General features: G+C 32.4%; 2 protein-coding genes across 2 annotated transcripts; one reads left to right on the top strand and one right to left on the bottom strand.

Moving 5' to 3' along the window:
* Window positions 1–1,265: 1,265 nt before the first annotated feature.
* LOC123209271 lies at window positions 1,266–6,108 on the bottom strand. Its single transcript, XM_044627188.1, has 10 exons — window positions 5,904–6,108; window positions 5,518–5,734; window positions 5,148–5,305; window positions 4,906–5,051; window positions 4,101–4,163; window positions 3,925–4,017; window positions 2,916–3,077; window positions 2,719–2,825; window positions 2,186–2,343; window positions 1,266–2,097 (listed from the first exon to the last, which is right to left on the bottom strand). The coding sequence occupies exons 1-10, from the start codon at window positions 6,007–6,009 to the stop codon at window positions 1,820–1,822; spliced, it is 1,488 nt and encodes a 495-aa protein (XP_044483123.1). The 5' UTR covers window positions 6,010–6,108; the 3' UTR covers window positions 1,266–1,819.
* A 4,280-nt stretch (window positions 6,109–10,388) lies between these two features.
* LOC123230339 (cyclin-D1-1-like) lies at window positions 10,389–11,855 on the top strand. Its single transcript, XM_044656528.1, has 4 exons — window positions 10,389–10,773; window positions 10,836–11,235; window positions 11,317–11,432; window positions 11,502–11,855. The coding sequence occupies exons 1-4, from the start codon at window positions 10,516–10,518 to the stop codon at window positions 11,631–11,633; spliced, it is 906 nt and encodes a 301-aa protein (XP_044512463.1). The 5' UTR covers window positions 10,389–10,515; the 3' UTR covers window positions 11,634–11,855.
* Window positions 11,856–14,191: the final 2,336 nt, after the last annotated feature.

Genomic DNA, 14,191 nt, shown 5'->3' with positions numbered 1-14,191 from the left:
AATTGTTAGATTGCAAAGGTAAAAGGGTAGCAACTAGGGGTGGATTCGAAGCGAGCTTGTTCGGGCTCGAAACGAGTTTTGCTCGAACGAGCCCGAACCCGAGCTTGCCTTGAAATAGCCCGAGCCCGAACACGAGCCTGAATTTTAAGCAAAAACGAATACGAGCCCGAACACGAACATTGGTTAAGCGAGCCGAGCTCGGCTCGGAGCCAAGCACTCAAATAAAAAAACATTTATTTCAAAGAAGAAATGACACCGTTTTTCCTTGGAAATACGAGCCTAAAGCGAACCCGAGCCCGAACACACGAACCCGAACACTAAAATTATGAAACGAACCGAACACGAACATATGTTTAGCGAACTCACGCGAGCCCGACCCCGAGCCCGAGCTTGGGCTCACTGAAAACGAGCCGAAAACGAGCTGGGCCCTGTTCGGGCTCGGCTCGGCTCGTATCCAACCCTAGTAGCAACTATGTGAAACAAAAAATGAAATCCTAATTGTAGGGTTGAAAATGCAAATTTTTAGAGTTGAGGGATACAATAAGATTTCGACTAAAATTGTATCAATCAATGAAATTTCAATGGAAATCACACATAATCAGTACAATTTAATCGATTCCAGACTTTGTTGGCGATGAATATTAATATTGTCAAAGACAATTAATTTTCAAATTTATTTTGGGTAAAATGAAAATGAGAAGAAGAAACAAATATTAAAGATTAAAGTGTTGGTAATATTAGGAATATAAATGAGATTAATTCATTTATAATATTTAAATAAAATAATTTATACCTTTTACCGATTAAAACAACAGACTGATTTTGACATACGGCTAAAAATAATTTTTTAAATTCAAAGGGTAAAAATCTATCTTTTTATGGAGAAATAGTCACTTGCCTAATCTAAACGATAACTCCAATGTTACATTAAGATAACGTTACACTGGCTCTTGAAAAGTGTAATCCTATGAGACAAGTAGACAAAAATACCTACCTTTCACAGGTTGCCTCAATCTTTTCGAAATAAAAAAGAATCACCTTGTTTCACAAATAATTAATAATTGCAGATCCGAAATCATCAACACCACTAATTATTGAAAACCCTATCACCGTTTTTCTGTATAAATCATGTAAGGTATTCTGAATCCTAAATCCACATCCACCGAATCATAAATTTCAGTAGAAACTATGAAGGAAAGAAACCTTAAATAAAACACAGGTAAAACAATGAGCAAATGTTACTAAATAATTCAAAATGACAGACATTTCCCAAAGCAATTAACTTCATCAAAAAATAGATGGTAAATTACATCAGAAAGGAAAGGCTAATGAAATGGCACTTCTGTGAATTGTGTAATGTTTTACCCCAAAAAAGTAATATTGAAACTAGTTTCCTAGAGAATAAAAAGTTCAAGCTCATTTATCTGCATCTATGCTGGGATAAATATGTCATCCCCAACATTTTGCTTTGAAAGTAATCATCGACAACATGGTGTACAGTGTGACTAGTACAATGTCTATTACTAGGTCTCAAATTTCCTCTACTACTACCCACCGTGCAGATACAACTAAAAGTTCAACAACTAAAATATTCTACACAAATTCTCTCTATGGTTAGTCCCCTAAATGTATGCATAAAGCACATACATTTCCTCAAGTTTATCAGCTTAAGTCAAAGCACCTTAGCTCTTTTCATATGCCAGAACAACCTGTCACTCTCAGAACTTTCACATTGTGCCAACCCTTATTTAGCAGCTCATGGTGGACTTCCTTTAAATTTGATAGAGCATTTTTTTATTATAACAGGAACCCTCGGTGCTTAAAATAAACGGAACCACTTACGACGCTGACCAGAAGAATTAGAGGAGATTTTTCTAGGAGTAACAGTAATTCTTTCTGCATTAGCAGCAACCCATTTAGTGAAGTCGGGCGATGAAATAAGTTCTTTAACAGCTTTATCTGTTGAATCTTTAGTGAATTTTCCCCAATCTTCTTTTGAGAATTTTCTTCTTTCGGGAGTTGCATGGAAGGCAGAAGGGTAAATCTCTGAATCTGACAGCTGTCTAGGTGACGTCCTGGTTATTCCTGAAGTGAATGCTGGCATGGATGAACAATGTAGTCAACAGAAAGTACTCCTAACTTTTTTGAGCCTCAAGGAATAAATAAAATGAAAATTGCAGCAAACCTTGCTTAGGAGAATTGGACGGAGCCAAAGAGAAGCCTCTGGACCGATGCTGGACAAACTTAAAGTCTTTGGGCCTCTTATATGTATATTCTTCATAAGAATCTCGTAATGGAACCTCAGCAGGCCTACAGCGGTTTTTGACTAATTTGAACAACTTCCTGCAAAAGCGTATCACAAAAATCATCAATTAATGTGATAAAAGGCAGTGACATTAAACAAATACTTCACATGTACAGAGAATGCCAGGGGGAATAGCACAACGAAACTGTAGAGAAATTAAAAACTTTTTTCCAAAATTTCACAGCTTCAAACAAACTAATTAGTTATGTATCACTCAATACCATTGCAATACCAGAATAGAAAATTTGGTTTTATTAGTCTTTTAATGAAGAAAGCTGATTGAAATTTGTTCATCATCAATTGTCAGACATGTAGCTAAATATATTACTAGGATTGTAGATCTTATTGTTTGACCAGAAGTAGATCTAGGTGCCAAAAAAATAATTAAGCTCCAGATTAGGAGTTGTACTTACTTGAACACACGACGCAAGAATCTCAATCTAGTGACTTTCCTTAAGACTGATGAAACGATTATTCCAGATATTAATGCTTCAGCAGCCAATAGGGGATCCAGAGAGCTCTAAAACAACAGTACTTGATCAAATTCGTTTGTATTTCATTGCATGAACCATAAACAAATTATACATGAGAATTGGGATGAGGGAAGGACCTGAAGAATCATTATGACAGCCAAAATGCGAATCGACCAAGCAACAAAATTAGCTGTGCTTATATCAATTGATCCATCTTCGGCAAGGACAAATTTGTGGACAACCCAGAATCCCAACCATGCTCCAGCTAGAATAACAAAAGCCAGAAGAAAGATTGCCAACTGCAATACATAATTTCAAAGAAATTTAGTTTCGCTACATGACAAAATTATTTAAAATTATTAAGTCACTAATCAAAACACAAGCAATGTATATAACATTTATCTGTAGAAATCTAGTGTGATAAGCAAATTTAAATGATGCAGTAAAATAAGACAAACTAAAAATAGCCACGTTCTAATGTTAAAATGTGAAGTGGAGAATAGGAATCAGCATTATCATCATCAGGAAGTAACAATAAAAGTATCTAGTAATAAATGGCCCCATAAATAAGAAGGGATGCTATCAATCATCCCATGGTTAAAGAGCGAACTCCTCGTTAGTTTCTTTAAAAGAAGGAAGAAGAAAGTGAACCTCAGATAATTCAAAATGTTTACACAATTATATCCAAAAGATTTACCACAGGAAAAGAAAATGAAAAGCATTTGTCTGTTTCAGTTAAAACATAAGGTGCACCTTCTTCCCTGTGATAGTTGCTTAAGATGTTTCTTTTTTGTCAATCGATGAGAAAGGTACACTACCATTATCCAAGTTGAAAGATATTGTACATGCAAAAGTTATTACATCAGTATATAGATATTTAACATAAAATGGATTCATGAGGTCCACCAAGTGCTACCTTTTGACATAAGCATGCTAGTTTAAGAGCATAAAGCCTGAATGTGAACTATTGTGGTCCATTGATCACTTATCATCCATATACCTCTAAAACAAGATATTCCTATTCATAGTAACTGCAATTTTCAGTCACAAGTGCCTTAGGTGAAATACCATGAAGCTATAATCTGCATCGTAAATCATACAACAGCAATAATCACAACAATTATAAGATTAAGATAACTTACATACAGGATTGTACATGTCTTCATCAATTCCGATCCCTGCAAGTAATGATTGCAACAACCCTGGCAAGTACTGAAGGAGAAAAGATCCCAAGCCAACCTAAGAAATATTGATTACAAGATTAGCATATATTCTTTAATCAGAGAGAGACAGAGATTGAACAAGCGAAGGTTGATACTCACAAGAGATGAATAAATAAATATAGCAAGTGAACTCTTTCTGCCAGTTGGGAGAAGCTTCATTCCCTGTGAATAATCCTCAATGACTTTAGTTAGACAAAACATCCAATTGAACCAGAATAATAGCATATATAGACAGATTAAAAGGACACCAAGTCAAAACTGAACTCATTTTCTGTATTAATGTTAAGGCTGAAAAATTATTTAAGTACAAGGATGATTGTGCACATTGATTGCAGTAACTGCACTGATATAAACAATTTGGGCAGGAAGACTGCTGGAAAATATACTATGAGTAAAGCATATACAAATCAACCCAAATTTGTAACACAATCAGTAGGTTCTACACACTATTAAGAGCCTCATCCCATGATAATAACCATACATGTTGGAAGACTGAGATAAGCAATTTAAAAGAAATATTGAAAATCAGAAATGAACCATAGCATATAAAAATTTGAAAGTGAAAATATTGAAATTCAACAGGCACAAAGTAATGCTCTTCAAACACCAAAGTTCAGTGCAGCAGTTATCATGATTCTATGACTATTTACAAAGATACGATGATAGGACAAAATGAATACTATAAATAGACATCACAAAAAGAAAAACCAACATGAACAAAAGGTCCAGGTCACCATAATTTCCTATGTTTATTAAGTAAAACCTATTAATAAAAACAAATATTGAAAACAAGAGGCTGCTTTTACAATTAATATATCTCAATGATGTCCATGGTTTATAATAGCACCACTAGCTTCCCAATTGTAAGAAAAATCAAATAATGGAACCTTGACAATGGTATTACCTGAAAAAGGACTACCAATATAACAAGGATGACACCAACAGCCATAGCACTCCCATAGTAAAATACCAATGACTTGCTCAGAGTTGAAGCAATACTCAATAGAATGATGCCCAAAATCAAAAATATAATTCGATACAGAAAGAATTCTGAAACAAGAGAAGACAATGGATACATAAGTTACTGGCATAAGAATTATAGCAAAAAAGAGAAGTATTCACCACATTATTCATGAAATATCTTACCTTCTTCAATAGCCACCTCAATTGTTTCTGAAGATGACCGGGCCATCCTTATATCTAAGATTTTATAATCAAAAGGTGACATCGATTTAAACCATGAACCCTTAGAAACTTTCTCCCATCGCCCATGAGGGCACATCCCAACTCCAAGGGATGCGTTTCTGCATAGCAAATGCAACGCTCTAAGCAACAAAAAGATAATATTGCAATCATATGCTTCACCAATCATGAAAATTTAGAATTCACAAAACTTAAATTACAACAACCGAAAATAACTACTTAGTTCCTAGTTGATAATTTGTTGCAAATAGAACCACTTAAACTAATTATTCAAACTAGTCATCTATAAAAACCATCTTACATAATGACCCACCTATGGAAGCAAACCTCTAAGTTGGGCCGCCGAAAGCTTGTACTATTTTGCAAAACTTTCACTTTCACTGAGTGAGCAAACTTCTTCAAATTATGAAGCCTCGACAATCCACGGATATCTACTCTTTCACAAACAACTTTAGTGCCCGGCTTTAAACCAGGAGAGTCTTCCACAGCCAAGCTAGGAGATACTTGCAATGAAGTAAATTGACCAAGAACTGCACAACCATTAGAAAAATTTAAAAAAATGCAAATTCTAAAACAAAAATGCATAAGATTTGAACATTTGTTCATGATTATAACTAAACTCAACTAAACCCCAGATTTAAACAACTTAACGTGATCACATAAAAGAGCGACAATTAAAAGAGAAATAAGTGACAGTACCTAAAGAGCGTTGATTGGCGGAGACGATGGGGTGAAAAATTGAGCATGCGACGACGAAGATCCATATAATAAAATCGGAGCTCCGAAACGATCTTGCAGTACCCATGGAGTGAAGAAGAAAAGGCGAGATTTTGGGGAAAAGAGAAAAGAGGGTAAGGAAAAGGGTATTTATGCCATTTTCCAAATGATAACTTAGCCCAAAGCCCCAAAGCGGTGTTCAATGCTCCTTATGAACGCAATTATCATTTTTAAATTAAAAAACACTAAAATGATAAAGAATTTATATATTCATGGGTGAAGAATATTCATGACAACTATACCTTTGAATCAAAGTACAAAAATCTTTTGTCATTGAGGTAATTGTTTATCGATCAAACTAGTAAAATTTTTAAAAAATCATCAAATCTTGAATAAAGTAAATAATACAATTTTAAAAAACAGAAAAAAAATGTAATAATATAATTTTTTTTTTTTTTACATAAAACGAATGAATGTAATTTTTTTAATGAAAAGTAGAGATGACAGTGGATTGTATCAATCCACACAATTCACACATTTTGGATATGATTTGTAAAATTGTGGATTGTATTAATACTGACAAATAAAATAGATCGTATCAAGGCCTCATGGAAAGGTTATGGACCAACACAAACATCACCTGTAAAATAAATAATATCAAAAATTTTAAATATATTTTTTTGATTGGCTAACCTATGAAAAGCTCATAGAAATGCAACCTACTGTGTTATGAGTCATGCCTCAAACCCTGAAAATTTGCAAGTCAACACAACCCGCTGCCAAGTTCATGGATATGTTGATGGCATCATCAACGCAAATGTGGTCTCATCCACAAGTTTTTTCATAAGAGCATGTTTTCTTGACCGCACTTTCATCCCCTAAGGGAAATTAGGAAAAATTTTCTTTGTCAAATGTTAATGGTTGTAATTCTTCAATTTAAGAAACTTAGAATTGTAAATATATTGTGGTGGAATTTCTTATGCGAGCACACATTGATTTTGCTTTTATTTGATTAAAATAAAATTGAATAAATATGTAGCCCAAAATCAATTTTATTGGGTATTATACGGTTATACTGTAAAAGATCGTTACACTTTATATTGAGTCTTTTAATTTAGATGATAAATAAAGACTATTATAGTTTATTAGGTTCTTAATGGGAAGACCCAATAAATTTCTTATATAAACGGCTAAATCCCATTTACAAAACATATAAGTGATATACGTATCTCATCTAAGTTATTGGGAAGGAACACCAGTTCACATATCGATAATTAATCGAATATTTTACTACTTTAAGTCACTTAATCAAATTTGTTAGTGTTATTGGGCTTTTTAATTTAAATGATAAATGTGGGTTGTTGTAATTGATTGGAATCTTAATAAGAGAACCCAATGAATGTATTATATAAAGGGTTAGATCTCATTTCCAAAACACATAAGCGATATACATACCTCATCCAAGTTATTGCATTTTGCTAGTGTTATTGGGAAGGAATATCAGTTCACATATCGATAATTGATTGAATATTCTATAACTTCAAGTCACTTAATCAAGTTTGTTTAAATCTCTAAAACATATAATTTCAGTATTATATAAACTATCCGTATATATTGAATCAATATTTGTTATTGATGATGGATTGATTAGATTACGTATGAATGTAATTGTTAGAACTCATATGACTCAATCTTACATATTGCACAAAGTTCTCATTATTGTAATATACTTGCTACAACACTTAAGACGATGGAATAAAAGTTTGCATTTGGTTTTCATTTTAGATTATGATCAAGTTCTTGGTAGCTAATGCGGAATAATTGTAGAAACTCAAAATTGTCATTGGTGATGGTGGATGTAGGCTTTCTTGAGAAGAAACTTAGAAGTGTCAATGTACATGTCACCAATTTCTCCTTATTGTAGTCTACTTGTTACAACAACTAAGATGATAGAATGAAAATATTCATTTGATTTGCATTTTAGATTATGATTAAGTTCTTGGTAGTTATTACAAAACAATTCCAAATTAGTTATTGTAATAAATGAATCATCATTATTATTTATATAAAATATTTGTATGATATGATAATTAAGTGGAGAACAAGAATGGAAAAAATTTTAAAGCATAAATTAGGGGATGGGTGACAAAGTGACTTGATTGTTTTTGCATCAAAAGGTGTCTGAAATTAACATTAACTACCGTAGTGGACAACTTTGGAAACTAAGGGTAATTGCTTTTTGGACAAGTTCAAAGTTGTGTGAAAGAGATATCCATTATCATTTCGGGTAACTTTTTTGCCAACAACTTGTCTGAAATATGATATTAAAGGGACGATTGGTTTGCAAAATATTTTATTATCAAAATTAGAAAATTATCTTAAAAATAGATTATTTAAATATTATTAAATATAAATTATTATTATATTTAATAAAATTTCGCAAAAATTAGTAGATATAAACAATTATTATTTTTGGTTTGGGGTAATAAAAAATACTAATATATTATTTTACTTCAATACTCTTAGATATAATTATTCTAAAATATTTTTTATGTTATTTGTGAAAATGAGATTATTTTTGTCTTAAATAAATTAATAAATAATAATATAATTATAATTAAATCAAAATTATCTTGATAATACCTAAGATAGAGATGATAAGATTATCTCTTATAGTATTTGTCACATCATTATCAATAATAAAAAATTACCAAAATCTTTTATTATTTATAAACTAAATAAAATACCATAAGTAATATAATATATATTATTAGAGTAATTTTTAATCTGTTTTAACCAAATATCCTCTAATATGTGTTTCAATCTTCTTAAAAGAACCTTAGAAATTCTTGATAGTTATAATGGAAATTTTGTCAATTTTCATATACTATTAATTAAGATGATATCAAATGTCAATATTTTTATAAGATGAAAATTCACATTTGAGTATTACATATGATTGAGTGAGACAATGAGTAAATAAAAAAATAGCCATATGAACAAGAAGAAGAACAATAACAACAACAATAATAATACAATAACTAGTACTATATAGTAAATGAAAAGTAGAGAAAAGGAACGAAAAGAGTCTAAAACTCTACATTAAGAGATGGAACAAAGTGGTAGTAAAGACTTTATCCTCTCTTCTAAATGATGTCATAGAACGACAAGAGAGTGTAATATAAATTAGTTATACTAGTCTAGTAAGCTAGGAGAAAGGGTTGTACATAATGTGATGGTAAATTCTAGTATAAGCACTTTTAGGTCTCAATTACTTAAAAAAAAAAACGATAATATACATTATGAAGGCAAATATGCCTAGGGTATGATGAGCAACCCAAGTTGGAACTTCACATACCCAAGTCTTCTAGCCGTGCGTATTAACTAATATTGCTTATGTTTTTTGTTAGGATTTGGAGCTCTTCATATTGTCACCCGACAATAACATGAGCTTACATTAGTCAATACGTGTTACTAGAAGGATTATATATGTGAAGTGCTGAAGGTTTGAGTTGTTATTATATCCAATGATATATATTTACTTTCATATATTTTAGTTTTCCTCTTTTAGAGTGGTTTTTGTTTATGTTTAGAATCTAACGGGGCTTCTACCATAACATTGTATACAATCCTCTCCTTTCTAGTCAAAGTAATATATAACTAAACAACATTACTTTTAAACACATTAAGATTGATTGTTATTTTATTTATTATCATCTTGCCAAAGAAACTCTTCATCTTGCTTTCATACCTTTTATTGGTAAGATATTTGATATCTTCACTAAAGTATATTTTTTGAGACATTACCATGATTTACATCACAAATTTAAAATAGCAAATTCTTTGCTTACTTGGATTTGTGGGAAAATTTTAGAATATATTCTAAGGGGAGCTTCTATCTCAAAGTGACTCTCAAGAAAACTAGCTGTCTCACAAAAACCAGACAGGGGAGCTGCTATCCCTTGTCTGGATCTTACCAGGAAATATCAGTAACCATATTGAGATGAGAAACACATTTGCTGTAGAAATTCAAAAAAAGAAATTCTGAACCCTGTAATAATGCAAAAGTTTTATCTAACTTCTGAAACAAAGCTGGAAAATTATATCTCAGAGTGACTCTCACGAAAACTAGCCGTCTCACAAAAACTAGACAGGGGAGCTGCTATCCCTTGTCTGGATCTTACCAGGAAATATCAGTAACAATATTGAGATGAGAAACACATGCTGTGGAAATTCAAAAAGAGAAATTCTGAACCCTGTAATAATGCAAAAGTTTTATCTAACTTCTTAAACAAAGCTGGAAACTTATATCTAATATTAGCATTTTCCATAAAACAAAATAACCTGAACAGGCTCTCATAAAATTAGGTTAGACGTCCCTACATCAATAGTTTCAGCTCTGTGCACCGAAGTTTCATAAAAGATTTCAGTAGGGACTCCTTATCATTATGCCACATCACCACTTCAATCCTCCGCTACAGATAGCTAATAACACGACACAACTATCACTGCATAAAGCTCTGAACTTTTCCTCAAACATAGACAAGTAATGATATTTAGTCACTATTAATTCGATTTCACCATATCATCTTCAATGTCTGTGTCCCCAACTTGTAACTTCTTATACTGCACAGAGGAAGCCGGCTATTTGGATTTCTTGGATGCTGAAATTTGCCACGAGTCTGTATCCTGTGGTTCATTTTCTCACATTGATGATGATGATGAGAATTATATAGTCAGTATTTTTGACTCTGAGCTTGACCAGATGCAAGGACATGAATTACTGGCAAAGCATGGTAAAATTCCAGGGATTATTACTGCTCGTCTAGATGCAGTCAAATGGATGTTGAAGGTACGTGCTAATTGGTTTCATTTTCTCTTCCTTGTCTTTTTGTAAATTGTAATATATTGCAGGTGCATTCTCACCATCGATTTCAGCCTGAAACGGCGTATCTTTCTGTGAATTACCTGGATCGTTTCATCTTGTCCCATAATTTGCCTGGGAAAGAATGGCACTGGCGGCTTTTATCAGCAGCTTGTCTATCTTTAGCTGCAAAAATGGAGGAAACAAATGTCCCACTTCTCTTAGATTTGCAAATAATAGAACCCAGATTCTTGTTCAAGCCCAAGACGGTTCAACAGATGGAGCTTCTTGTTGGGGGCAGTCTCAAGTGGCGATTGCGCACCACAACACCTTTCGATTTTTTGCATTATTTCATTTCTAAAGTTTCGTATTTTTTGAGTCCCCAACATAGTAATGGACTCAGCTGTGTATTCTCTGCTGCCTCAGACATTATTATCAGTACAAGTAGAGGTGACTGATTCAATTCTCTCAATCTTAAACTCAAAAAAATTGAATTCAGAATTGATACAATTTGTGGGTATTTTCAAACAGTGATTGATTTATTCGATTATCCGCCGTCTGCAATCGCTGCAGCCGTGGTGCTATGGGTCACCAATCAGCCTGTTGATGATGGCAAGCTGGAATGCCTTCACAAAAGATTGAACAAAGTAAGTCATCAGCTATAATTCAGTTTCTACATACACAATAAAAAGTAACATTAATCACAATGGTAACAGGACATGGTGAAAAGATGTTACAGTCTTGTAAAAAGGAACATGTCCCAATTGCTGCATATTAAACTAAAAAAGCTGGAGCATTGCATACCATCAAATGGCAAGCTTGATGTGGCTTTTACAGATAAGGAGTGAAGATGAGACAAATTCTACCCAAGGCTTGCTCACAAACAAGTGCTAGGACTATGGGGAAAATAAAATTCTACTTAGTATTCGGTTTTATTCTTCTCCAAATGCTGCAATTTGTAAGAATACGATTTTTTTCCTGGTGTGTTTGAGTGTGGATCGTATTTGATTTGAGATATTGAAAATTTTCTACCCATTGAATCAACTAAAGTGCTTGCCATTTTTACTTGATACTTGACCAGTTTTACTCAATGACGAATAATCTTTTAGAGTAAAGCTACGTCTACATGCAAAAACAAATTATACAACCTTATTAGTAAGATTTGTTCGTCTGACAGAAAAAGAACATTGCCAAATGGGATTATTATACACAGTTTTTGATGCGTAGTAAAATAGCACAACTCCCTGACATATAAAAGACGGCAATTTACCAAGAAACAGCTGAATGCATCAATGATTTCACTTACCACATTTATATCTTGATAATTTAAGTTGGTAATTTCAAATAATTTCGATGGAAACATGAAACATTCACGCAGTAAAAGACAGAAGCGAGGAAGGATCGTGGGTAAACAGCCAAGCATTGATGATGATCAAAAGGTCTTTCTGCTTGTTTAGACTGCACTTTTTCCTGCCGGGAGTTTTTGTTTTGTGCGAAGTTTGATGTGAGGTAGGAAGTTTCTCTTTGCATAGCTTTTGTTCGATGAGTCTAAATTCAAGGCAGAGATGGTTCACAAGTTTTAGTCTTCAGCAATAAGACAAACTTCTTCAAACATGAATGTGACATAACTAAAGGGCTATAGACAAGATGTAGCATGAGAAAAAGGGCAAATATTTAGGAATAATAATAAATTAACCAACGATAAAGAAATTTATATAAAATAAATCAATGGCTCGATCTCCAATACAATTATTGACCAAAATTCCAATAGTTTGAGGTTTATATTGTACATTCAGAGATGAAGATTTACTGTCTATTTAAAAATTTGTATAGTTGCATTTCACCATTTTCTTGTCTTTTCACCTCATATATAAACTCAATTTTAATGCATCTCTTTTTTGAGGTTTTAGAATAAAAGTTAAGGTTTTAGAGTTTTGAAGGTTGATTTTAACGAAATTTATAACTATTTGAATTATTAAAGTTGTGAATATTTTGGGTTTTAAAAAAACAAAAGTGTTTTTAATTGTGTTTAAGAAATTTTGTTTAACGATCTGCGAATAAAAACATGACCTAGGACAATCAATGATTTGTTCTCTAAGAAGGTGTTTGGTTTAGATAATGTTTTATTATAAAAAATAAAAGATTATCTTGAAGATATATTACTTAGAAAATTATTGGGTATAAATAATATTATGTTTGGTAAAATTTGATAAAAATATATAGATATAAATAATTATTATATTCGGTTAGAAATAATAAAATAATACTAAAATATTATTTTACTTAGGCCAAAGTACTTATTCCCACCATAAGTTTAGTATTTTCTCAAATTCTTACACATTAACTTTAAAAATCTCAAACACTCACCCATCATGGTGATGCTCGAGAACTCTTTATTCCAGCGATAGTGTCAGATTTTGCGTCAGAGATTGAAAACCAATAGGGGGGAGGAATGTTATTTTTTAAAACTTGATTTATGAGAAAAACTTTTAGTTTTTAGGGTTTGGGGGAGAGGGGGAAAGGAAATTAAATTTGAATTTATTTTTAATATTATAGATTAAATAACAATTTATCTTTAAAACTAACAAACTTAACCGCTCATAAATGGGTGTTTGAGATTTTCAAAATTAAAAAATAACAATTTAGGAAAACAACATGCTTTGGGTGAGAATAAGTCATTTGGCCTTTGAGATTTGATGAAATTTGTGTTAATGAACATGAATCAAAATTTGGCACCGGGAAGTTTGTAAAGCGAGAAAATTGAGCAAAATGGCCGCTAAGTTAACTGCAGACCAGGCCTTACCGGTGGCCAAAGCCCAAAATTATTGGCTCTAATTAATTAGGCTAATAAAAATGAACAAAATTAGTGTAAAAAGAGGTTATTGTTTGTAATAAAATATAAATTAAAAAGGAATTCAGGTAGTGTGAAAATGTGCTAAAAAATAAATGATGAACGAAGGTGAAATAATGGAGGAATAATGATGCTCTTATGATATTGCCTTTCTAATTTGCGAAGTACAATATATGAATGACTGTATGAAAGGGCGACACAGATAAGGATTAATATCCTCTACTCACATTTTCATTCTCGTCCTAACTAAGTGAAGCATTTTTTTATTGCTCTTATCTCTTCCTTATTGTAAGGGTAGTGTCGAATCCGTATAAACTACCCATGGAGAATTATTCCCTACCCTGTCCCTTCGCCAAGCTATACTGAAATTTGCAATAAACTCTTCTTACAAACACTGACATTAACATTTATGTGTCTCTTATATGACAATTCACTTGTCATTAGTTAATGATATGAATCTCTATCAAATTGAACTGGTTTTTTTTTTTTTTTTCATTAAGGTTAGAATTATAACCCTTTCTGCTAAAGTTCCGGTTGGACAATAACCACCATTTT

The sequence above is a fragment of the Mangifera indica genome, chromosome 1, assembly GCF_011075055.1.
Source record: "Mangifera indica cultivar Alphonso chromosome 1, CATAS_Mindica_2.1, whole genome shotgun sequence".
Lineage (NCBI taxonomy): Eukaryota > Viridiplantae > Streptophyta > Magnoliopsida > Sapindales > Anacardiaceae > Mangifera > Mangifera indica.
This window is presented reverse-complemented; position numbering and strand designations above follow the sequence as displayed.

Bases quoted from the DNA above. Each gene is read 5' to 3' on its own strand.
- LOC123230339 (XM_044656528.1), top strand. From the start codon at position 10,516: ATGTCTGTGTCCCCAACTTGTAACTTCTTATACTGCACAGAGGAAGCC. The intron at 11,236-11,316 runs GTGACTGATTCA...ATTTTCAAACAG, and splicing joins TATTATCAGTACAAGTAGAG to TGATTGATTTATTCGATTAT. The intron at 11,433-11,501 runs GTAAGTCATCAG...CAATGGTAACAG, and splicing joins TTCACAAAAGATTGAACAAA to GACATGGTGAAAAGATGTTA.
- LOC123209271 (XM_044627188.1), bottom strand. From the start codon at position 6,009: ATGGGTACTGCAAGATCGTTTCGGAGCTCCGATTTTATTATATGGATC. The intron at 5,306-5,517 runs GTGGGTCATTAT...TTTGCTATGCAG, and splicing joins TTAGAGGTTTGCTTCCATAG to AAACGCATCCCTTGGAGTTG. The intron at 3,078-3,924 runs GTATGTAAGTTA...TATGTATTGCAG, and splicing joins ATGAAGACATGTACAATCCT to TTGGCAATCTTTCTTCTGGC.